At 37.9% G+C, this 25,522-nt stretch overlaps 1 protein-coding gene across 2 annotated transcripts in view; it reads right to left on the bottom strand.

Annotated features, from left to right (window-relative positions):
- Positions 1-16,106, bottom strand: part of DDX60 (DExD/H-box helicase 60) — a 119,486-nt gene extending 103,380 nt beyond the window's left edge. The window contains exons 1-6 of one of the 2 annotated variants that reach the window (XM_047717724.1): positions 15,973-16,106; positions 9,543-9,652; positions 9,335-9,404; positions 3,645-3,834; positions 1,984-2,325; positions 1,015-1,131 (exon numbers count right to left, since the gene is read on the bottom strand). In XM_047717724.1, coding sequence (XP_047573680.1) covers positions 1,015-1,131; positions 1,984-2,325; positions 3,645-3,834; positions 9,335-9,404; positions 9,543-9,546 — 723 coding nt within the window. In that variant the 5' untranslated portion in view covers positions 9,547-9,652; positions 15,973-16,106. Of the gene's footprint in view, positions 1-1,014; positions 1,132-1,983; positions 2,326-3,644; positions 3,835-9,334; positions 9,405-9,542; positions 9,653-15,898 lie in introns of both variants that reach the window. The other variant, XM_047717723.1, reaches the window with a different exon arrangement.
- Between the last annotated feature and the right edge of the window lie 9,416 nt (positions 16,107-25,522).

Here is a 25,522-nt window from a genome sequence, read left to right as displayed (position 1 = left end):
TGGGGCCTGATGAATTTGAAGATAAATATACAGCCATGTAACCATCACCACAAGGTATGTCATATGTCATCAAACCTCAATAAAGTGGTTTTAGAAGAGAAAAAGATGGGAAGGGGGGTGGGGCATGCAAAAGAACATAGGTGCAAACTTGAAGGAGTCTCTAATGTTCAAATCTAGAATTATTTGGGCACCAAAACTATTGTAATATTGGACTTTGATCCATAGTGTAAAATGTCCACTAGTCTATGCTGATATAAGTAAATAAACAAGTAAAGAGCAGAGATATAGGAGCTTTCCCTTACAGAATTCTAAGTAAGAAAAGTAGAAGGAAAGAGTGAAATACAAAATACCTATTGGGCAAACATACCTAGCAATAATTGTTGCAGACAAGATCCATTGATGGGTTCTAAAATTAATTAGCAAAAGTCTGAGAAAAAACAGGATTTACATAGTCAGGAAAGATAGCAACTTTACGGTGGAGAAGGCTAGAAGGCACCAGCTTAATCAGTGTTAAGACATATCAATATCATGAACCCTTTGACGTATTATTGTCCACAATACCAACTCATTGGCATTCTTGCCAAAAATATATAACTTCATCCCAGTCATTAGAAACACCACAGACAAACCCAAATTGAGGAATAGTAAAAAAATAAATAACTGATCAATACCTTTCAAAAACATCAAAAGCACAGAAGACAAGGAAACTACTACAGATTGAATGAGACTAGAGAGTAAAAAATAAATGGATGTGGGATGCTGGACAGAATCCTGGAACAGAAAAAGAACATTTGTGGAAAAGTAAGTGAAACTCAAATAATGTGTGAAGCTTAGTTAATAGTATTATGCTGATGTTCATTTCCTAGTTTTGAAAAATGTACCATGGTCACATCAGATGCTAATATTAGGGGAATCTGGGTGAAAAGTCTATGGGAAATCAGTACTATTTCTGCAACTTTTTCATAATCAAAAAATTAACTCAAATAAAAAGGGTTTTTTTTAAGGTTTCAGTACCTCTTTCATCATATTTTTCCATTTTAATTTTCCAAAAAGAGATTCTAGTGCTGAAATTCTATACTCTTCCAATTGTTTAATCAGGGTTTTATAAGCACTCTCAATCTTCTTTTTATTCTGTAAAAGGAAGGCAAGTCAGATAAATTGTCATAAATAAAGTATATAATCACTTTCCAACTACAGATAATCATATACTGAAGATACAATCGTTAAAATGTATTTCCCAGTTTAAAAAAAATACACTAATGTAATTACAGATCATCAATTCTTTTAAAGCCTGCCAAGCAGCACAATTTTGTTTTTGCTGAATTAATTTTTGTCTGGGAATTTAGTGCATTTTTAACAACTCTATGAAAAGTATAATTAACATAATATAAAATTCACTCACTTTTTAAGGGGACAATTCAATGGCTTTTAGTGAAGTTACAGTTGTGCAGCCACCATTACAATTTAATTTTAGAACATTTCCAATATCTCAAAGAGTGTGCCCACTTAATACACTGTATTTTATTATGAAAAATTTCACACACACACACATAAATAAGGAATAGCATAATCTTCCCCCAGGTACCTATCATCCAGCAACAAGCACTATCAACATACACCACATTTTTATTTTGAGCACATAACATCCGTAAAGAGATAAATGAAATAACCTCTTTAAAATGAGTTTTCAATAAACAAGGAAATACATTATTATACTAAAGATAAAATTTAACACTTAAAAAAAACTTCTTAAGGAGAGATTGGGAAGCATGTTTGTTAAGGCACCCCTCAAACTCAGATTCAGAAACTGCTCCACTAGAATAAAAGGAGTTCAAGTGATTATAGTACCTCTTCCCAATATAAAAATCAATCCCAGGGCTGTTCCTACTCACAGTAGGCAACTAGAGTTGGAAAGAGTTTAATGACTGGAGTCATTAAATTTTATAAAATTCTAGAAGAAATTTGTCTTTAGGTATCGGTTACCTCTTTGAAAAATTTTTGGTTTTTCTGCATGCTTGGCATAAGATATGCATAAAGTCGAAGAATATCAGATTTTTGCCCTGAGGAAAGCACAACGTTGACCTTCATCGCCCAAGACTGAGTAATTAAAAAGTTGAAAAGGTATGTTTGTAGATGGTTCAGGCCTTCATCTGCAACTATTAGGTAATATGGGTAAGTGTCTTCCAAGAAAGCCTCCCACTCCTGTGACAGGCATCCAGAAAATTTTGTTCGAACATCAATGGTGGTATTATGCTGAAGATGAAGAATTAAAGCAGTTCTCAATGGAAGAAGTTCTGGAAAGTTGAAATATGCATACTCAGCATCCTGTGGGGATGGGATAAAGTATATTCTTTTGAAATTATCATTTAATTGGTTTATATATATCATTAAAGTCACTAAAGGAATGTGTTCCATTAGTTTTGTTTTGTTCAGCTTTAGTCATGGAATAGAACCTTAAGCCTTGACAGTCATTTCTCAAATACAAGCCATAAATCACAACTTGGACTTAAATACATATGTCCCCTTTAAGCAGGCACATAATAGTCAAGGTTTATCCTACTTTCCCTTTGTGTTCTGATTCTTTTTCTCTCCAATGTCACTTCAGAAAGAAAAAGGACAGAAAAACATGCAAAAGCAAATGGTGGATATAAATTATGCAGAACAGGAAGCCAAGGTGAACCACTTTGAGAGGACTTTTCCAATTTAGAATGATCTTCCTGAAGCAGCAGAGTTTTTTCTCAACAGATCAGAATTAGTACAGTTAACCAGACTGTCAACATTAGACTAGAATCCTGGCTCTTTATTTAAAACATTGCTTGCAAGAAGTCAGCAATGTTTAAAAATCTAGCAATAATGTAGATTGCAAAGTGACTGAACAGACATACTCCAAAATCCTTAAGAGAAACACAGTGGTTACCTTTAGGGACAGAATAAGGAAGGGGTGGTAGTGGTTATACCTACCTGTATTTGAAACTCTTAATATTTTACTAATTATATTCATAATTGGAAAAGGAAGATCAAATATATTCCCTCAGAAGTATTCATTATAGGGCAAATAATAAGCAAAGCAGTATTAAAGAGTTTGACATTTTCAAGGGTCAAATAAATTGCTGAGTTCTGAAGACAGACGCAGTTTTCAGAGTTGGAAAAGTAGAATCCAGAGATCAACTGAGTTTTGGTTGAGAGGATAGCTCATCCTCCTTCATGATCCTGTGTGTCTTTACATGAAATTTAATTACTGAGAATAAAATGTACTCTTTTTTTAAAAAGATTTATTTATTTATTTGACAGAAAGAGAGAGAGTGTGTACAAGCAGAGGGAATGACAGGAAGAACAGGCAGAGAGAGAAGCAGGCTCCCTGAAGAGCAAGGGGCCAGACTCAGGCCTCAATCCCAGGACCCTAGGATCATGACCTCAGCCAGTCACTTAACCGACTGAGTCACCCAAGCATCACTAAAATATAATCTTAAATATGGTAATTTCTGAATACTGAGATTTTAAGTATTTTTTTCTGTTGTTCCCTTTAACTTTTCTGAATTGTTTTAGATATATTTAACTTTGTAATAAGGGGGAAAATTACAAAATAGTAAGGAATTTTAGTTTTAGCTCTTAAATCATAGTAAAGAACTCTACTGTCACATTACCTTGAAGAAAACTATGGCAAATTGTCCTCCTTTATTGGCAAGATCCATAAGATAGTATTCAACCAGATAAAAGAAGTGGAGCTCCTGCCCCGGTTTTAATGATTTCTCACATATGTATGTAGTAAGTAATGAATCTCCATCAATCAGAAAAAATTCAGATTCAACAAAATCATTGAATAAACTGGAATATCTGAAATGAAAAAAGTTAAAACAAAAATTACATATTGACTAAATAAAGCCCGAAAAAGGCATTAGCATTGTTATTATTATCCATTATCATTATTATCAGCAAGTGATTTGTGGAGTAATTATTTTATGTCAGGCTGTATGCTAAGACTTTTCAAATATATCCATATGCATGACTATCCTTCATAGGGAAAAGACAGGATCATTATCATTCTATAGATACAGAAACTGAGGCTCAAAGAGATAAGAGCAAATTATGTAAGATCACGTATCAAAATCTGGATTGGAATCAGAATTTAACACCTCTATTCTGCATATAGACTGGTATTAAATGCTTCCCACTTAATCAACCTTATTTCTTTATATAACAATGGGTTCATTGACAGTTGTGCACAAATAAAGCAAGAGAAAACTGTGTCCATTCAGCATCAAAAAGCTCTCAAAGTTCTATTAATCATATAAATATGTATATATATAATTATATTTAAAATATACTATGACAGATATATTGAGATAGATATGCATTACTTTTTTATTATGCTATGTTAGTTACTATACAGTACATCATTAGTTTTTGATGTGGTGTTCCATGATTCATTGTTTGCATATAACACCCAGCACTCCAAGCAATGCGTGCCCTCCTTAATACCCATCACCAGACTCACCCATTCCCCCACTCCCCTCCCTTCTAAAACCCTCAGATTTTTTCCCAGGTTCCATAGTCTTTCATGGTTCATCTCCCACTCCAATTTCTCCCCGTTCATTTTTCCCTTCCTTCTCCTAATGTCCTCCATGTTATTATGTTCCACAAGTGAAGCCATATGATAACTGACTTTCTCTGCTTGACTTATTTCACTTAGCATAATCTCTAGTCCCATCCATTTTGATGCAAAAGTTGGGTATTCATCATTTCTGATAGCTGAGTAATATTCCATTGTGTGTATGAACCACATCATCTTTATCCATTCATCTGTTGAAGGGCATCGCAGCTCTTTCCACAGTTTGGCTATTGTGGATATTGCTGCTATGAACATTGGGGTGCATATGGCCCTTCTTTTCACTACATCTGTGTCTTTGGGGTAAATACCCAGTAGTGTAATTGCTGGGTCATAGGGTTGTTCAATTTTTAATTTTTTGAGGAATCTCCACACTGTTTTCCAAAGTGGCTGCACCAACTTGCATTCCGACCAACAGTGTAAGGGGGTTCCCCTTTCTCCACAATTTCTCCAACATTTGTCCTTTCTTGCCTTATCAATTTTTGCCGTTCTAACTGGCATAAGATAGTATCTCAATGTGGTTTTGATTTAAATCTCCCTGATGGCTAATGATAATGAACTTTTTTGTGTTTCATTTAACAGACACTTTTTCATATGTCTGTTAGCCATTTGTAGTTCTTCTTAGGAGAAGTGTCTATTCATATCTTCTACCCATTTTTTGACTTGATTATTTGCTTTTTGGATGTTGAGTTTGAGAAGTTCTTTATAGATCTTGGATATCAGCCCTTTGTCTAATATGTCATTTGTAAATACCTTCTCCCATTCTTGGGGTTATCTCTTTGATTTGTTGACTGTTTCCTTTGCTGTGCAGAAGATTTTTATATTGATGAAGTCCCAAAAGTTCATATTTGCTTTTGTTTCCCTTTGCCTTTGGAGATGTGTTTTGAAAGGAGTTGCTGTGACTGCTGTAGAAGAGATTCCTGCCTATGTTCTCCTCTAGGACTCTGACGGATTCCTGTCTCACATCTTTAATCCGTTTTGAGTTTATCTTTGTGTATGGTGTAAGAGATTGGTCGGGTTTCATTCTTCTGTATATAGCTGTCCAATTTTCCCAGCACCATTTATTGAAGAGACTGTCTTTTTTCCATTGAATATTTTTTCCTGCTTTGTTGAAGATTAGTTGACCATAGAGTTGAGAGTCCATATCTGGGCTCTCTATTTTGTTCCATTGGTCTATGTGTCTGGTTTGTTTTTGTTTTGTTTTGTTTTTTTCAGTACCATGCTATTTTGTAATATAGCTGTGAATATATAGCTTGAAATCAGGCAATGTGATGGCCCCAGCTGTATTTTTCTTTTTCAACATTTCTTTGGCAACCTGGGGTCTTTTCTGGTTCCATACAAATTTTAGGATAGTTTGTTCCAGCACTTTGAAAAATGCCATTGGTATTTTGATCAGGATGGCATTGAAAGTATAGATTGCTCTGGGCAGCACAAACATTTTAACAATTTTTATTCTTTTGATCCATGAGCATGCAATGTTTCTCCATCTTTTTGTGTCTTCTTCAATTTCTTTCATGACTGTTTTATAGTTCCTAGAGTATAGACCCTTTGCCTCTTCGGTTAGGTTTATTCCAGGTATCTTATGGTTTTGGGTGCTATTGTAAATGGAAATGATTCTCTGACTTCTCTTTCCACAGTTACTTTGCTAGCGTATAAGAAGGTAACTGATTTCTATGCACTAGATTTTGTATTCTGCCACATTACTGAATTGCTGTATGAGTTCTAGTAATTTGGGGGTGGAGTCTTTGGGGTTTTCCATAGAGTATCATGTCATCTGCGAAGAGAGAGAGACTGACTTCTTTGTCAATTTGAATACCTTTTATTTCTTTTTGTTGTCTGATTGTTGTTGCTAAGACTTCTAGTACTATGTTGAACAAAGTGGTGAGAGTGGGCATCCTTGTGTTCCTGATCTCAGTGGAAAGGCTCTCAGCTTTTCCCCATTGAGAAAGATACTCACTGTGGGTTTTCATAGATGGATTTTATGAAGTTGAGGAATGTTTCTTCTATCTCTGTACTCTGAAGAGTTTTAATCAGGAACAGATGCTGTATTTTGTCAAATGCTTTTTCTGCATCAATTGAGAGGACAATGTGGTTCTTATCTCTTCTTTATATGTTCTGTCACTTTGATTGATTTGCGGATGTTGAACAAACCTTGCATTTCAGGGATAAATCCCACCTAGTCATGACAGATAATCCTTTTAAAATACTGTTGGATCCTATTAGCTAAGATCTTGTCGAGAATTTTGGTGTCCACATTCATCAGGGATATTGGTTTGGAATTCTGCTTTTTGATAGGGTCTTTGCCTGGTTTGGGGATCAAGGTAATGCTGGCTTTATAGAAATAGTCTGGAAGTTTTCCGTCTGTTTCTATTTTTTGAAACACTTTCAGGAGAATAGGTGTTATTTCTTCTTTGAAAGTTTGGTAGAATTCCCCAGGGAATCCATCAGGCCCTGGACTCTTATTTTTTTTTTTTTGGGGGGGGGGGTTAAGATTTTTATTTATTTGACAGAGAGAAATCACAAGTAAGCAGAGAGGCAGGCAGAGAGAGAGGAGGAAGCAGGTTCCCCGCTGAGCAGAAAGCCCGACATGGGGCTCGAACCCAGGACCTGGGATCATGACCTGAGCCGAAGGCAGGGGCTTAACCCACTGAGCCACCCAGGCGCCCCTGGGGAGGTTTTTTTTTAATCACTGCTTCAATCTTGTTACTGGTTATGAGTCTATTCATGTTGTTGATTCCTTCCTGTTTCAGTCTTGGTAGTTTTCTCCAGCCTGATTACATAGGCTTCATAGGCTACCCTGAAATCTAGTTCTGACAACTTGCTTAGATCCATATCCATTAGATCTGTGGGAGAGGCCATTGTCTCTGGGTCTTTTCTTTGTTGGGAGTTCCTCCTCCTAGTCATTCTGTTGAGTTGTGGTTGAGGGGGTGTACAGCCAAAAATATCAACCACTATCTAGGCAAGGTGCTTCCTGGGAAGGTTCAGAGCTATTAGTCACCACCAAAAAGAAACAAACAAACAAACAAAAAACAGCCAAAATGAGCCCCAAGAGTAAGATTTATAAAGTACAAAAACAAAGACCAACCGAAAAAGAAAGGAAGAAAGAAAGAAAGAGAAAAGGCACCCAAAATAAAACAATGGGAGTGAGGGGAAGGTGGTTATAATCCCTCTGTTAGGGATTAGGAAAGTGTGGGCTAGGAAAGGTATTTCAGTTCTTCCTGGTGTATTTTGAGTTCTCTGTTAGAGAACTCTACTTCCCAGAAATACAGGGAAATTAAAACTGGCATACACACACACACACACACACACACACACACACACACACACGGTATATATATATATATATATATATATATATATATATATATATGGTATTGAATAGGGGAGAAAAGGACTACAGTGAAGCTTATATCTATATATATTTGAAAAAGAAAAAGAAAAAAGCATATGCATGAAAAAGTTTAAGTTTTACTATGGAATATGTTGTATTAAACATGTAGTTGAAATGATAAGAAGGTTAAAACAAAACAAAACAACAACAACAAAAAACACCAAGAATCATTAGAAAGAATTAAAAAGAAAGAGAGAGAAAAAAATTGTATCTAAGCAATATACAGGCTGTGGGACAATACCAGGAGTTTGATATACTGCTTTACCCTGGTGTCCAGGTTTTACAGTTTTATGGGGACCCTGTGGTGGTTGTCCTCTTATTCTTTCAGCTTGTCTTCTGGGGGAGGGGCCTGCTGCATTGTTTTTCAGTCAATCCCGTTTGGGCAGAGTTGCCCTGCCCACTATCAAGGGGCTGGGCTCCATGGAAATCTGTTTTTCAGGCTTTTTTAAATCTGGAGGCTTTTGTTCTCTGGCAGTTTTTTGTACCTTTTTGTGGGTCAGAGCAAAGTAAACTGTCCACACCCTGACTTTGGCCTCAGAGAGAAGCCACACAGTCTGTTCCTCTCTGAATCTTCCACAACACAGACTCCCCCTCTAGAAGCACCACTGAATACCACAGCCTCCCACAGGCAATGCGCATCCCCAGCAACCCTCCCAATTGTCGACTGAGGCCCCCACTTGTCTCTACACCTCTGTGGACCAAAACTGTGAGCAATACTTGTCCAGGCAAGCCCAGCCCTGGTGACTGCTGCTCCTGGGACTGTGGCCTCCAATCCAAGCTGGGTCCTCTTAGGCACGGGTGGGCAGCCGCTGCAGCCAGTCCCAGGACCATGAGCTTAGGTACGCCCCTGTGGCCAACCAGTCCCAGCAATTATCCCTTAAGCCCCTTTGTTCTGTTTGAATACTGTTATTAGTCCCTTCCCTCTCATAGCCACCAGTCTCCAAGTTATCGCTGGTCCCCAAGTGCAGGGCACTTTTGCTTTGGGGTATTACTTTCTAATGGCTGGCTTCTGGTAGCTCCCTCCCCCTTCTGTTTATCCTCCAGTACCTGTCTATGCAATCCCAACTATGTCTTTTGTACCTCTTAACATGAGCCTCTGCCCCCATAGAGATCCAGATGTGTATAATCTTAAATCTCAGGCTGAATTCATGTGGTATTCAGAGTGTCCTGGTAGATTTCTAGCTAAATTCAGGGGGCTGGTTGAAATGGAGTCCTCTACTCCTCTGCCACTTGATGGAACCAGGCATTACTTTTTTTAGACAGACATTACTTTAATGTCAAATAGACAATAGGAAATATGTCAAATTGTACATCTCTTTATTTCTTATAATACTCACTCAGCTTTTGGTACTGCACTCAAAATTAGCTGTGACATTCTCTCTAAAAACATCATGTGTTCTTCTAAGCCTATAAAAAAAGATTGCTTATTATTTGAAAAAGAAATAACAGTTATTTTAATTCTATTAAATCCGTAAAAAAAATAAATCTGTATAGCTTAAAGAATCATTATTTTATAATTTATAAAAACTTTCAATTGAAAATTACCCATTGTTGCTGCTACCTGGGCCTTGAACTGGAAATGGAAAATATTAAATATAGCAAATATCCTTTACTTTGGTACCTCTAAGCAGCAGTTATTAATGAAAATGACAGACCTGCAAAGAAAGAAGAAAAATTAGAAATTCATTTATTCCATCAACAAATAGTATTGAATAACTACTGTATGTTAAGCAAAACATCAGGCAGTGAGAATACAAAAATGAACAAAAGACAACATGCTGTCAGTTCTCATGGAGCTTAAAGTCCATCAGGAAAGATGAATATTAATGGATAATTACATAAACAGTGGAAAATTACAAATGTGACAAAGTCAAAGAGAATAGAGGAAGCTTCCCTAAGTAATGCTTGAGCTGATTTTTGAAAAATGAACCAAGAATTAATTAAACAAATGAGTAGGGAAGAGTAGCATTCCAGGCAGAGGGCATATCCAAACACCATGTACAAAAGTCTTAGAGCATGAAGGAACGTGGGTGGTACTAGATCCAAAATAGAAGCCAGCAAGGCTGGAAATGGAGAGGGTGATGGAAAAGCTAGCTGTGCTACAGGGTTCCAGAAACAGAAGAGCATGCAGAGCCTTTGAGGTCATGTTTTCATCTTAAAATCCACTGATGGATTTTAAGCAGGTAGTGTTATGATGGCTTTACATTTTGAAAGATTACTCTGGCTATAGTAATATATAGTAATATAGAGAGAAGAGATAGGATAGGAACAAATTTCCTGTTACTGGAGCAGAGAGAAAAACCATTGTTTAGAAGGGTAATGATCATAATTTGATGTAATACAGTTTGTTGGTAGTTTGGGCACTTATAGATATTAAATATTTAGAAGATAAGTTTGCCATAATTTGGTAATGGATCTGATATGGATGGAGAAGAGGGGAGATTGAGGGCTGTCAAGGATGATTCTTAGGATTCTGCCTGATGCAGCAGGATGAAGGACTAGGACATTCCCATGGCAGGAAACCTTGGAACAAGCCCACATTTCAGGGAAAGATCATGAATTCAAATTTGTGGCAAGTCTGAGTTTGACTTGATTTCAAGACCTATTATAGGATAGGTAACAAGAGTTATTAAATATACAGGTTTATGGAACACCTGGGTGGCTCAGTCGGTTAAGCATCTGCCTTTGACTCAGTTCATGATCCCAGGGTCCTGGGATCAAGTCCCACATCGGGATCTTTGCTAAGCAGGGAACATGCTTCTCCCTCTGCCTGCTGTTCCCCCTGCTTGTGCTCTCCCCTCTTCTCTCTCTCTCCCTCTCTGGCATAATAAATAAATAAAAACTTTAAAATATATATATAGGTGGGGTGCCTGAGTGACTCAGTCATTGGGCATGTGCCTTTGACTCAGGTCATGACCCCAGGGTCATGGGATCGAGCCCCTCATTGGGCTCCCTGCTCAGCAGGAGGCCTGCTTCTCCCTCTCCCACTCCCCCTGCTTATGTTCTCTCTCTATCAAATAAATAAGTAAAATCTTAAAAAAATAAAAATAAAAAAATGAAATGTATATATAGGTCTAGAGGTCAAACACAAGGTCTGGGCTAGACCTGAATATGTGAGTAATTTTAATATTATTGCAAACAAGTCCATTGACGTAGATAAGCTTGCTTGGACAAAGAGACACAGTATCATGGAAGAAAAAAGGACTAAAAATCCAGTTATGTAGATCACTAATACATAATAAATGCCAAGAGAGAAGAGGAAGCATCTGCAAAGGTACCTGAGAACGAACTGTCAAAGAGGCAGAAGAGAATGAACTTGAGCATTCTGTCAGAAAAACCAAATAACAATAATCACTGATGAGACATGTTGGACATGTTGGACACTATACAAGTTTTCAACAAGAGCCATCGTAGCAGAATAAAACCTTTCTCAATTTGACAGTTAAGGGGCTCCACAGCCTGACTGCCTACTCTCCTGTCACACAGCCTACAGGAAACTCCTTATGAAATTTCACTCTGAATTCATGCCCCACTTAACATTTACACAGAATTTATATCACTATGTGCAGTTCTTTCTTATTTAAGGGAGAGGCACATTAGGGAAAATAAAGCCAATTACTCATCATAATAACCATTAAATATGTGTAAATTTAAAAACTAGAATCATTAGACTTTGGGGGTTATTAAGAATAAGCCAGATGAATAAACATGATTCAAGGACAGAATAGTTCAAATTAGCTTTCCAATAATTACAATATTATCTAATGCAATAATAACAAACTGCTACAGAAAAAAAAAGTGCTTGGGGCACCTGCGTGACTCAGTGGGTTAAGCCTCTGCCTCATCTCAGATCATGATCTCGGGGTACTAGGAGCAAGCCCTGCATTGGGCTCTCTGCTGAGCAGGGAGCCTGCTTCCCACTCTCTCTCTGCCTGCCTCTCTGCCTATTTGTGATCTCTCTCTCTGTCAGATAAATAAATAAAAACCTTTAAAAAATGCTCATAAAAATTTAAATGTTCATAAATGCTTATAAAAATTTTAAATATAATTTCAGGAAAAAATCATGTGCAGAACAATAAAATAGACATGTTGATATCTTTTTTTTAAAGATTTTATTTATTTATTTGACAGACAGAGATTACAAGCAGGCAGAGAGACAGTCAGAGAGAGGAGGAAGCAGGCTCCCCACTGAGCAGAGAGCCCAATGTGGGGCTTGATCCCAGGACCCTGGGATCATGACCTGAGCTGAAGGCAGAGGCTTTAACCCACTGAGCCACCCAGGCGCCCCGACATGTTGATATCTTAAGCCGGAAATATAAAATCCAGGAAATTTTTTAAAGATTTATTTATTTATTTAGAGACGTAGAGAGCACTAGTGGTAGGAGGGGCAGAGGGAGAGGGATAAGCAAACTCCCCTCTCAGTGGGGAGTCCAATGTGGGGCTCCATCCCAGGACCCTGAGATCATGATATAAGCTGAAGTCAGACACTTAACCAACTGAGGCACCCCCAGGAAATTCAGAAGACAGAAGAAAAAAACAAGGAGATGAAAAATAGAAAAAATACCAAGAAACACAAAGGATAGATTTAAAAGTTTTAAGATCATCCCATAGTAATACCAGATGGAGAAAACTAAGATTCTAAATGGAGTGCAGATAAAAATAACCAAAGATATAACTTTAAAGTCATACAATAATATGGAACCACAGTTAAAGTACACATTTTTAGACTGAAAAGTTCTTCCAAGTACTAAGAAGAAATAATGACAAAAGAGAAACACACACTTAGAAATAGCAACTTTAAATTGCAGAGCTCCAAGAGCAAAGAGAAAGATGGTGATATGCTATGAAGAAATGTAAGTCAGAGAGTCCATAAGTAAAGTGGTTAAAGGCATAAGCATTATTGGCAGAATGCCTAGGTTTTAATCCTAGTTCTGACACATACTATAGTTTTATAATATTAGACAAGTTATTTACTTTCCCTATATCAGTCTACTTATCTATGAAACTGAGACAGACAATAATGTTACTTTCCTCCGTTTGTGTTTTCTAGCTAATAAAATGTATGACCTGATGTATACAAATTGATGAATATAGCACGTGACACACAGAACTGACTAAAACAAGGAGCATCACTGGATGTTTTGGTAAAAGAAAGCAATATTTGCAAAGTTCCCAGGGGAAAATATTTTGAACTTAGAACTCCATATCTAGTCATTCAATCCATTAAGAGGGCAGAAAGAGAGTATCACCAAACATTCAAGAAGTCAGAAATTTCACCAACCACCTATCCTAAATGATAATTTTATTTAAGGAGGTAATACAGAAAATTGGGGGTGAGGGTGGACAAGCATAGGACAATCAAGAAACAGTGAAACTACACATGACCCAGAAAAATTAAAGGAAGCCATAAAGAAAAATAGGAGGATCCATAATACTTTGAATTTAGAAAAGTATCCATTTCAAACAGCAGTCTTTTTTTTAATGATATTATTTATTTATTTGACAGACAGAGATTACAAGTAGGCAGAGAAGCAGGCAGAGAGAGAGGAGGAAGCAGGCTCCCTGCCGAGCAGAGAGCCCGATGTGGGGCTTGATCCCAGGACCCTGGGATCATGACCTGAGCCGAAGGCAGAGGTTTTAACCCACTGAGCCACCCAGGTGACCCTCAAATAGCAGTCTTACTGATAACTACATTTCCAAAGCAAATATATAGATTGCTTCTACAATAAATAACATAATAAGTAATGTTGTAACTTGTTTACTTGGCCTTCCATTTGTGATTCAAATAGAAATAAATCACAAGAATTAGAGTTTTAAAATACTGTAAACTATGATAAACCCTGACAGTATAAAAATAATGTAATAACAAAATAGGGAGGTTCAGAAAGGGATGAATAGTGGAAAAAGAAGAGGATATATTAGGTTCTTTGTTTTTCATAGAAGAGAGTCCAGGGATTGTATCCAAAGATAATATACCAAAAATTAAGGGTTTCTGGAATCAAGAAGTTAAATTGCCTTTCTTATATAGGTACTGAATCAATGGGATACCAAATAATATAAATGGGAGAATTTCATTTATATTTATATTATAACTAATGAATTAATAGATCTTGCTATTTTTAGATGATAGCACAACAAAAATATAGGCAAATATTTACTTCCATATAGAACTATACCATTATTGAAATACTCTAACCAAAAAAATATTTTAACCTGAATTTGATCAAAACTACAATAGCAACAATTAATTGACAAGACATTTATAAGCTAGAAGAACCTATTAAATAGCACCAGGAAGACTAGGAGACTCTATACAAGACCAAAAAGGGTAAGGGAAAGGGAAGGAGAAAGGGATAGGGAAGGGAAGGGAAGGGAAGGGGAAAGGAAGGGAAGGAAAGGAAAGGTAAAGGGAAGGGAGAAAAGGAAAGAGAAGGGAAGGGACCCCAATTTATTAATAAATAAATTACCAGAGGATAAGAGATTAAAACAAACTTAAAAACATACCATCTAATCATAGTAGTGCCAGAACCTTATTTTGGATTCTTATTTAAACACTCTTTAATAGGAAGAAGAGAAGGGTAAAAAAGAGAAATCATAGATTATTGGAATAGATAAAAGTCCAATCCAGAGAATAAGGCCCAGGGAATGATGGAACCACTCGATGGAAAAACTCTAGTTCCTGAAACACTGTCTGGAGAAGAGCTGACCAGCAACAGACAGAATCCTAGATGGTCTTCAAGACACCAGCAAGAAAACAGGGAACTTCGACCTTCTAGGTGCAAGGAATTGGATTCTTCCAACAATCTGAATGAGCACCCAAAGCCTGGACAAAATGTCAAACTCAGCAGACACATTCATTTCAGTCTGGTGAGATGCTGAGTAAAAGGATTCAGTTAATCAGTGCCTGGATTTCTGATTCATGGAAACTTATTACACTCGTATTGACTTATGCCACTAAATTTGTGGTAACTGGGGTGCCTGGGTGGCTCAGTGGGTTAAAGCCTCTGCCTTCAGCTCAGGTCATGATCCCAGGGTCCTGGGATCGAGCCCCACATCGGGCTCTCTGCTCCGCGGGGAGCCTGCTTCGTCCTCTCTCTCTACCTGCTTCTCTGCCTACTTGTGATCTCTGTCTGTCAAATAAATAAATAAAATCTTTAATAAATAAATAAATAAATAAATTTGTGGTAACTGGTTATGCAGCAGTAGAAAACTAATGCGTGCCCCTTGACCATGAATACATTATTTTAATTGTTTTTAAGAAATAAATTATTATTGTATGAAACCACTGAAATGTAGGGATACGTAGGAATCACCTGTGAGATATTAAAATGCAGATTCTGATTCCGCAAGTTTATAATTGGGCATCAGATTCTGCGTGGAGTAGGAAGCTGCTTGCTGCTGTCCACATCTAGATTTTATTGTTCGTGCTCAGATCTGACCTCTCTTAGTTTCTCCTCAAGGCCCCAGATCCCCTGCACCCTTTCTTTCAAGAGGATCCCTTAAATGCCTGAATACTTGGCGCTCTCCTTCAGACTTTAGACCCTGGCGCTCCTAACCGGCGTCCCTTCCCACTATCTCTCCCTAGGCTTTGCCTCCCGAAGCCAACAAAAAGACCTGTCTGGCACCGTTTGGGGGTTCCTGGTGGCGCCTGCAGCGCCCTGCACCATGAGCACCGCGTGCCCAGAGTGACTCTGGACCTCCTCCCGCTCGGACCGGAGAGCTTGACCCCCTGCGGGGCATCTCCATTTCAAGTCTCTCCCTTAGTTACACCTGTCATCTAGGAGCCGGCTCCGCAGGCCCCATCACAACCCTCCCCCCACCCCCATCCCCATCCCAGCTGGGTCCTGCGTTGGAGCACCTGTCAATCCCCACACCTCCTCCCCCTGGAGTCCGGCCCCCACCTGCTGCGTCTGAGGAGCGCTGACAGGGGCTGGCCGCCCGCCGACAGGGAAGAAGTAACAGAGAGAGGACGAACCTGGAGCTGGAGTGTAAGCTGGACACATAGCCTAAACTGGGGCTTCGGTCTAGCGGAGCCTGCGCAGCCAGTCTTTTATAACCTGGAAGGGAGTTTCGGTTTCATTTCTCCTCTCAGGGATGGGTAAGTTTCATTTTCCTTCAGGAAATATGTAAGAAGACAGTTTCCAGAAAAGTGAATTTTAGCATCCTTCTCTTCAATCTGAACCTTAAGAGATAGCAAAAACAATAATAAAGGCTTTGGAATTTGGACATAAAATAGAGGAAACACGAATCTGAGAGCTCTAAACATAAATTCGAGAAGCAGCTGTTTAGAAATAGATGAATTGTAACAGTGTGGAATCTGAAGTTCTCCCGTGAGAGGTGAAGACTTGCAGTTCCATCTTTATGCAGAAACAAAAACAGAAACCGTATGGAAGAATACGTGAACTCCCGATTTCCATTATGAGAAGCGAATGATTAGTTATGTGTGAACTATATTTGGAGATTTCCTGGGCCAAAAACACCATTAAAAATTAAATGAAAATGCAACATGCTCACTTTTATTTCTGCCTTAATGTTATTTCCACAAAATTTCTGCCTAGTGATATCTGCAGTTTGGGTTTTAACACTAGCCTCTTTTTCTTTTAAGCCTTTTGGTGTGCTTAATTTCAATGTGCAAATATACTGGAATTCTAGGAGGAGGCAAGTGGAGGTGGCGGTGGATTTGGGTAATCTTAGCAACAATAGGAAGCCACAGCTGCTTTGTCTGCAAGGAGAGTTAAGAGCAGATGTGCAGGCACTGTTCCACAGAGAAAACAAAGAACGGAAAGCAGTGAATGACATATTTTCTGGTCATAAATTGGAGAGTCAAGTTGTTAAAGAAAAAGGTTGGGATAGAGAGGGTGAACATTTCTCACATCCATCAGGTGTCCATTCATTCATTCACTTATTTGCAAATTTGTGATGTGTTTGTTGATGATGAAACTGAGAAAGAAAATTTAAAAGTTTGGAACTTGATACATGACTGGTCTAAAGTTATACTATATTCGTATCTGTCCTTCACTAACATCTCTAATAATAGTAATACCCCTCTTTCCTCCTGCCAAGAAGTCAGTGTTCTAATTCCTGCAACCTGTGAACATATTAAATTCTCTAGCAAAAGTTACTCTGCGGACTAAACTAAATAAAGGATTGTGAGCTGAGGAATTACGCAGAATAACTCTGGTGGGCTCAAAGCATCCTTAAAAGAGGGAGGTATGACTTTAACTTTGTGAAGCTGATTTTGGACCTCTGACCTTCAGAACTGTAAAAGAATAAATTGTGTTGTGTCAGGCCACTGAGTTTATTGTAATCTTTTACAGTACCAATAGGAAACTGATACACTACTGTAAACTCATAAGGAACTGATAAAGAAGAAAGAAAGAAAGAGAGGGAGGGAGGGAGGGGGAGGGGGGAGGGGAGGAAAGAAGGGAAAGGAAAAAGGGAAGGGAAGGGAAGAGAAGCATGGGGAAGGGAAAGAAGGAAGGAAGGAAAGGAGGGAAAGAAAGGAAAGCATCTGATTTGCTAGGAGCAGAAATAATGGATTTTGTTTAAAGAGGCAGCATTAACTGAGGAGTCTACTGTGTGCTAAGCAATATGCTAGTATCTTTATATTTATACTTACATTAATTCTCACAATTTCATGAGCTCTGTGCTATTATTTTTGTCATTTTATAGATGAAATAAATAAGGCTTAGAGAGATAACACAGCTAGTAAATGATGCCAACATTGAAAATCTGGTCTAACCCAAAGGTCTACCCTATATTCTTCTCTATTACATGATCTCAGACTAATTCACATTCTGCAGCCGAAAGCCTTGCACTAATAGACGAATGATTTCATTTTGCTTTCTGTTTTGGTTAAATTATTGAGATAAGTTTTTTAGTGTATATAATACTTTACAATTTTTTTTATTAACTTTAAATTTATCAAGTGAGAACTCAATAAATTACGACCCAATCATTTTCAGTATTTCACCCCTGTGTATTTAAACAACACACAAAAACTCCAGTTTTCCTTTTCAACTTCAACGACCTACTGCCACCTACTCCCATGCACACCCTGGACTTTGTCCAGAATCTTAATCATCTTAATCACAAACTACATTTCTAATTTTCAGACCCCTCCCTTTTATTTCCTGCATTTAAGCTTCCTGGGACTCCTGAATTCTTGTCTTACCAGGATGACCCTGTAAGTAAACACTTCAGTTTTCCCTTAATTAACATGTACAGCTGCTTGAGCTTATTTATTTTCCCCTACACTTGTGCCTGCAACTGAGTAATCTGGAAAACTCAAAAATTTGTTTGTTTGTCTCTGGATACTGAGGAAAATGACCAAGTTTGTACCCCATCAAACTGTTCACAAACACAGCCAGTGCATTTTACTTTTACCCCCAAGGCTTTTGTATATTTTACAATGATGGTTACAATCCTACATACAATCCTATATTCTCCTCAAGTTCTTTTTAATGACAGGGTATCTCTTTTTTCAATTATCTCTCAGGGATAACTCCATACCCCCAGCTTAGAGTCTGAGAAGAATACACCAGGCACCACCCATAGCCAACAAAATTAACTCTCTATGATCTGGATTCGGTTCCCTACTCAAGCATCTCAGTCCATTTTTCTTCAGACTGATGTATCCACAACTTCACCAGGTGACTAAAATGCACCATTCATTCCACTAATAGACTCAGGTCTATTTTTAAATAACAAAAATGATCTCCTGCTCTGTCTCATACCTCCTCTTTTTGTCACAGTACCCTTTAGTGATCTACACTTTAGTGGTCTATACTTCTTCCCACTTTCCCAAATCCTCAGGCTCCTTTAGTCCAGAAAAGATGAAATTGCTCTGTCAAAGATCACCAATGATGATCCAATCATTGAGAAATCTAAACCTAAAAAATGTTTATTTAGTCCATGATCCATTTACTTCTCTCTCTCTCTCTCTGAAATACCGGAAAGATTTTTAACCAATCTCTGTTTTCCAAAGAGCCTCTTTTCTTTTAGTTTACGGTATTCTTTTTCAAATCTATTTCTCTTCCTACCTTCCCTATCAAAATCGGTGGAATTATCTCCTAACAACTGTTCAAGTGAGAAGCCTGGGAATCATTGCTGCATCTTCACCTTCCTCAAATCTTAGTGAACTGGAACGCTGCTAACATTTACAGAATCTGAGATCTCTTCTCGCTCTCATTTTCCGAAGGCTAGAGTAAGCAACACCATTTCTCATCTGGGTAACTGGAAGAGCCTATTTCCTCCCTGATTCTAGTCTGTCCCTCTGTTAAATAATTTTTTTGGCTGGGGCATCTGAGTGGCTCAGTCAGTTAAGCATCTGACTCTTGATTTTGGTTCAGGTCATGATCTCAGGGTCTTGAGCTCAAGCCCCACATCAGGTTCTGTGCTGAGCATTGAGTCTGCTTGAGACTCTCTCTCTCCCTTTCACTTTGCTCCTCTGCCATAGTCTCTCTCTCTCTCAAATTAAAAAAAATCTTTAAAAAAAATAAATAAAATAAAATTATTTTGCTGGCCGACAAGAAAATGGAACTATTAGGTAAATGTAGCTAATTTGGCTGATAGAGGAACTAGCCTCTATCAAGTGGGGAACCCTTCTCACCAGATATGGCCCAGAGAGAGGAGATATGCCTGGCTGGAGGAACTCATGTAGCCCTGGGAGGTACAAAGAAGTCAAGATAGTGATGAGGCTCAGGACATGAAACCCAAAGATATGGCACCTTGGCATACTGAATATATTAGCTGAAAGAGCTGAGAAGCACAGTTGAAACAAGATCACTCTGACCTCCCCCACAACCTTCTTCCCTGAAAGCAGGAGACAGATCTCCTGTGAAAGGTATTTCCCCCATCTCCCAGTACCAGGAAGAAAGAAGATATAGTTATTATCAAACACAAGAAATTTAGGGCCAGAAAGGCTGTATAAACTAACTTTTTACTTTTTCACCATTTCTTACCCATAGCCCAAACACCTTCAACTTGTCAATTCTTGACACATTTATTGTTGGTTTGTCTAGAAGGTATAAAAACTTCCTGCTCTGGTCACTCCTTTGAGTCTCTATTCTCTTGTGAAGGTTTCCATGTATGTAAAAATTCAGTAAGATTTGTATGCTTTTCTCGTATTAATCTGTCTTATGTCAATTTAATTCTTAAGCCCAGCCAGAGACCCAAAGAGGGTAAAAGAGAATTTTTCTTCCCCTACAAGGGCACAAGATAATCTAGGCCTTACAATAAAATGCCTTGACATCAATTTAAGCTGTGGTGATGACTGAGACTTTAAGGAAGCGAAGAAATTCCTCCCAGGAAGCAAAGTAGGTACCTGACTGACCATGAGGGAGAAAACCAAATAGAGAGGTGATCCCTGAAAACATAAATTTTAGAGGTGCCCCTCTTTATGGTCATCAAAGACAGCTGAGGACTCTGTGTGGCACTGATGGAGGAAGTGCATGTCCCCAGGAGGTATGAATTTAGTTTAATAAATGCCTGTGGCCATGGATCCCACTGGGAAATCCATTTGCCAATGTTTAATTAAATAAGAGCTCTTGGAAGAATTCATTGGACTTCTGAATGAAACCAATTAAATTGACCGCAGAGGGCACATAAGGAAGGTAGAAATTCCAACGGATGCTTTTTTTAAAGAGCCCAGCACTATGCTTTCTAATAAGTGAAATGAGTCTTCAGTCACTATCAGTAATGACTGGAACTCCAAATGTATAATGAATATTGAGGTATTGTAGTGTGGCTTTAATGTATGCAGAGATACCTGTTACATTAATTTATATTTTGGGTATCTGTGAAGCAAGAGATTTCCAGAGTTCTTTATCAAAGGGAGAAACTCTTAGGCCACAACCCAAGAATATGTAAAAATGTATAGATGGACCAATTAATGCTCTGAGCATCCATGATGAGATAACCATCTAAAGTTTGGTCAAATAGGCTAACCCTTGGGTCTTCTCCTTTAGCAGGGACAACTTAGTTAAGATATGGGAAAGCAGCAGCATTCCACTGAGCTCCATCACATACAGTGATGGAGTCCATCTGTAAAACCTACAAATTTCCAATTCTGTTTACTCAGTTTTGTTCTCCAGGTAGCCAGAGTGTCTGGGAGATAGGTGACCTCCTCCAACACAATGGCATCTGGCAAGGGACTAAGAAAAAGAGATAAGGAGGACGTGTACAAGTGGGATGTGCCAGAAAACCCATGTTTGGCTCCATCCTATAGCAGGGAGGCCTTGGTTGCAATTCCAAGTTTGCGAGGTATTGCTTCCATGACCCAAAGTATAATGGGCAATTGAGTACATAAGGTCATATGCTCTGGGTCTAAAAAAGTCTCTATTTCCAGGAGATCCCAGTGCGTGGCCAGTAAATGCCACTCTAATAGTATATAGTACAGAGCTAGGGAAGGGTAGTATTTTGTAGCAGAAGTTCATGGGCAATTCATGGACCTCATAGATGGTCCAAAGACTCTGGGAGTTATAAGAGGAGGTTGTTAAAGCATTTACAGTAGGGAGTCTCTGAAGACACTTATGGGGTGCCTCCTGATTTCAGTTTAGATAGGTTTTAAAACATTTGTTGGAGGGGACCCCATTTAAGGTGGACTGACTTGCAAGTTAAAAACAAAGTAGAATATGCTGCATCCAGACCCCCCAAAAAACTAAAAGTTTTTAGACTTGTATTAATATTGTGGGTGCTATGAGGGACAATAGCTGGGTCATGACATTGCCTGAGATAGAGCAGCCCTCAAAGCTCACAAAATAATTTTCAAGAATGTCATCTGTGTATCAGGACCTTGCACTATGTGTGGAGCAATGGCCCATCCCCATTTTTGTAAGCCACATTGCTAGTATTTGTATGTCCTGAATAAACATATAAAATGAATAAATTAATCTCCCCATAGCTGTACATAGATAAGATCTAGCCTTCAAAGACCGTGTGCAATGTCAAGGCTACTGAGGTACCCCCTGGGTACCCTGATAGAGAGTATTGTGACTAAGAGACTTTTTAAATAGGCACTGAACAGAACATAATTAACTATTTCTATAATGCCAAGTTATTTAGTGGCTGTTGATTGGATGGAAGGAGTAATTTTAACAATACTGAGTATTGATTATGAAGGCCTTAATGAGGAGGACCTTAATGCTGTGGACCTCACTAAGGTTGTGGTAATCCACTGTGAGGAGCCATTCCTTCTTTTCAAGTTTAGGAATATGCCAAACTAGGCTGTTACATGGAGAAACAGTGAGAATGATCATTCCTTCATTCCTTAAGTCACATATAATTATGTCTTATGCTTAAATTCCTGAAAATTATTTGTCAAAGGTATAACAGTTAATACTATATTGTTTTGTTTTTAATTTTTTTCTCTGATAATGATGTGATTGTTGTTTCTGAAGCTTATCTGACATGTGACATTTTAAGGAATTTCAATATTATTTTCCCAGATATAATAGATTATTTTTAACATCAATGCTTTCTTAAAATCATAATGCCAGCATCTTTCATTACAAAGAGAATTTATTCTCTACGAAATTTGTTTAGGTTTGAATTGTGTGATCATACCCTCAATATTAAATTTACAAATCATAAATAAACATATGATATTAATAAATTCATATGTATGCCTATGGAAAAGCATCATGTCAACAATAATTTATTTGCTTCTTTATCCTGCGGAAATAAAACATTCCAACAAAACCAGAGACGCAGGTATGAAATTAAAACGAGCTTACTGGGTCTGTGATATTTCTTTTTAACACCTGTTGATGAGTCAATGAGAGGAAATACTGGGGGCTAAAGATATGCCAGCTCTGTAGAAATTCTTTCCCAAAATAGTGCTGAGCAAATTGTTCGTTCTACAGAAGCAGACAATGAACAGACCTCAGGATTTTGTGTGGCAGAGCAACTGTCTTCAATGATTGGAATTTTTTTAATACTTAATTCCTTCTTTGGTCCAACAGCTGACTTCCTCCTTTACCATGCTTTTCCTTCCTTTCTGTTTTCCCAAGGAGTGACAGCCACATTCTTTTACATTAGAATTTCTTTGGTAAACAGCTCCAGAAATTGTTATACAGCTGTCCCTAGTTGTCTGGCAGAGACAATTCCACTTGTGCGTTTGACATTTCCTTACTAAGTATCTCCATGAGGCATGTACAATGCAAATTTTAAGAGAAAATGAAGCCTATCAGTTTTTATTTAGATCAGATAAGTTTGAAAGCCATTTTTAAATATCCAGTTACTGTGATAGTTGTGCCTTTCTCCTCTAGTGAAGAAAAAAAATTAAAAAGCCTCATTCAGGGGGCACCTGGGTGGCTCAGTGGGTTAAGGCCTCTGCCTTCGGCTCAGGTCATGGTCCCAGGGTCCTGGGATCGAGCCCCGCATGGGGCTCTCTGCTCAGCGGGGAGCCTGCTTCCTCCTTTCTCTCTGTCTGCCACTCTGCCTACTTGTGGTCTCTCTGTCAAATGGATAGATAAAATCTTTAAAAAAAAAAAAAAGCCTCATTCAGTCAAGTTTTTTGTTTCTCTTTATATCAACTCAATTTAAAACATTAAAATCTTCAGTCATAAAAAGGTCTACATTTTTTAATCATGTGCTCACATTGTAAGTACATGTGATTTTCTTCTATTTTCCATTAGTATTCTATGAGTTTTTTCTATGCTATTACAAACACTTCAAAAATATCACTTCCTATAACCACTTTAAAATTCCATGAGTTTATTTAGCCATTCCATAAATTAGGGATTTAGGTTGTCACCCATTTTTGCTATTATAAATAATGTTCAGATAAACATGATATCATATAGGTCCTCAAAATAGAGTAAGATGGGGTGAATCAAAAGATAAAAACTTTTTAAAGTGGGAGCACTTAAAATGTGTGAAAGCTGATCTATTTATAGAAGGACCTAAAGATTTGCAATTCCACAGACAAAGCTGGCATAGAGTAGAGGACACTTTCTTTCAGGGATTTAAAATCAATAAGGGTAATTTTTAATGTTCTAGATGAAAACATACTAAATTCACGTGAACTTATTTCCCCCTCTATAATCCAGTTCCCCCAGACTTTCTAGTGATTCATCTGCTATCTTCTGGATTTGTGTCACTAGGTGGAAGCCTTTCTGGTTTAGTTTTTATGAACAAAGTGGGGAATGGGAAGGTAGACTTTATGTGTGCCTTAGACATTCTTTCAACCCTGTTTTCAGCTTCTATCTCATTCCCACATATATCCATAGTTTGCCAAAATTAAAAGTACTTACAAAGAAGTGCCTGGTGCCTTCGATTTCTGGATTTCTCTGGGGTTCCATAGACAATTCATTTGCTTCTCATCAGCATCTCTTTGCACAGGGCTTTAAGTTTTTCCCTTCTCTTCTCTCTGATTGGTTGATTAATCAGCTGACTAATGTTCTGCTCTCTAATTTAATTAGACCACTCCTTCATCTGTTTATCATTTCCAACAATTTTGTTGGTTTCTGGAATCCTCTACTATCTCCTACTTCCAACTTTATCCTTATAGGTTTGTATTACTATATGTGGGGAGTTCAGGAGGGAAAATCATGTGTTCAACCAGCCAAGCTCACCATGAAACTACTTTACATAAGAAATTCAATCACCTAGATGTCCATCAACAGATGAATGGATAAAGAAGATGTGATACACACACACACACACACACACACACACACACACACACACACACACAAAATGAAATACTATGCAACCATAAAAAAAAAAAAAAAAACAAAATCTTGCCATTTGCAAGGAAATGGATGGACTAGAGGGTATTATGCCAAGCAAAATAAGTCAGTCAGAGAAAGACAATTATCATATGATCTCTCTGATATGAGGAATTTTTTTCCCTACCTACCCCCCTACCTACCCCCCCAAAGGGAGGTCGTGGGGGGTAGGTAGGGAAAAAAATGAAACAAGAAGGGATCATAAGAGACTCTTAATCTCAGGAAACAAACTGAGGGTTGCTGGAGGATGAGAAGTAGGGACAGGTGGCTGGGTTATGGACATTAGGGAGGGTATGTGCTATGGTGAGTGCTGTGAATTGTTTGTGTAAAACTGATGATTCACAGACCTGTACCTCTGTAGCAAATAATACAATATATGTTAATAAAAAATGTTTTTTAAAGAAATCCAATCAAATGTGAGTATGAAGTATTTAAATAAAGAAAGCCTCTGTAATTAATTCTAAGTTAACATAACAGAGTCTTTTTAACACACGACTACCTTGGAGACACTGCAGGTTCAGTTTCAGACCACTATAATAAAGCAAATATTGCAATAAAGTGAGTCAAATAATTTTTTAGTTTTCCTAGTACATAAAAAAGTTATGTTTACGCTATGCTGTAGTCTATTAAGTGTGTGAGAGCTTTATTTCTAAAAAAAATGTATATGCTTTATTTTAAAAATACATTATTGCTAAAAAAAAAAATGCTAACCATCCTCTGAGCTTCCTAGTGAGTTGTAATATTTTTGCTGGTGGAGGGTCTTCCCTAGTGTTGATGGCTATTGACTAATTG

The sequence above is a fragment of the Lutra lutra genome, chromosome 2 (assembly GCF_902655055.1).
Source record: "Lutra lutra chromosome 2, mLutLut1.2, whole genome shotgun sequence".
NCBI classification, from domain to species: domain Eukaryota; kingdom Metazoa; phylum Chordata; class Mammalia; order Carnivora; family Mustelidae; genus Lutra; species Lutra lutra.
The sequence above is the reverse complement of the archived record's forward strand: the minus strand, read 5'-3'. Positions and strand labels throughout refer to the sequence as shown.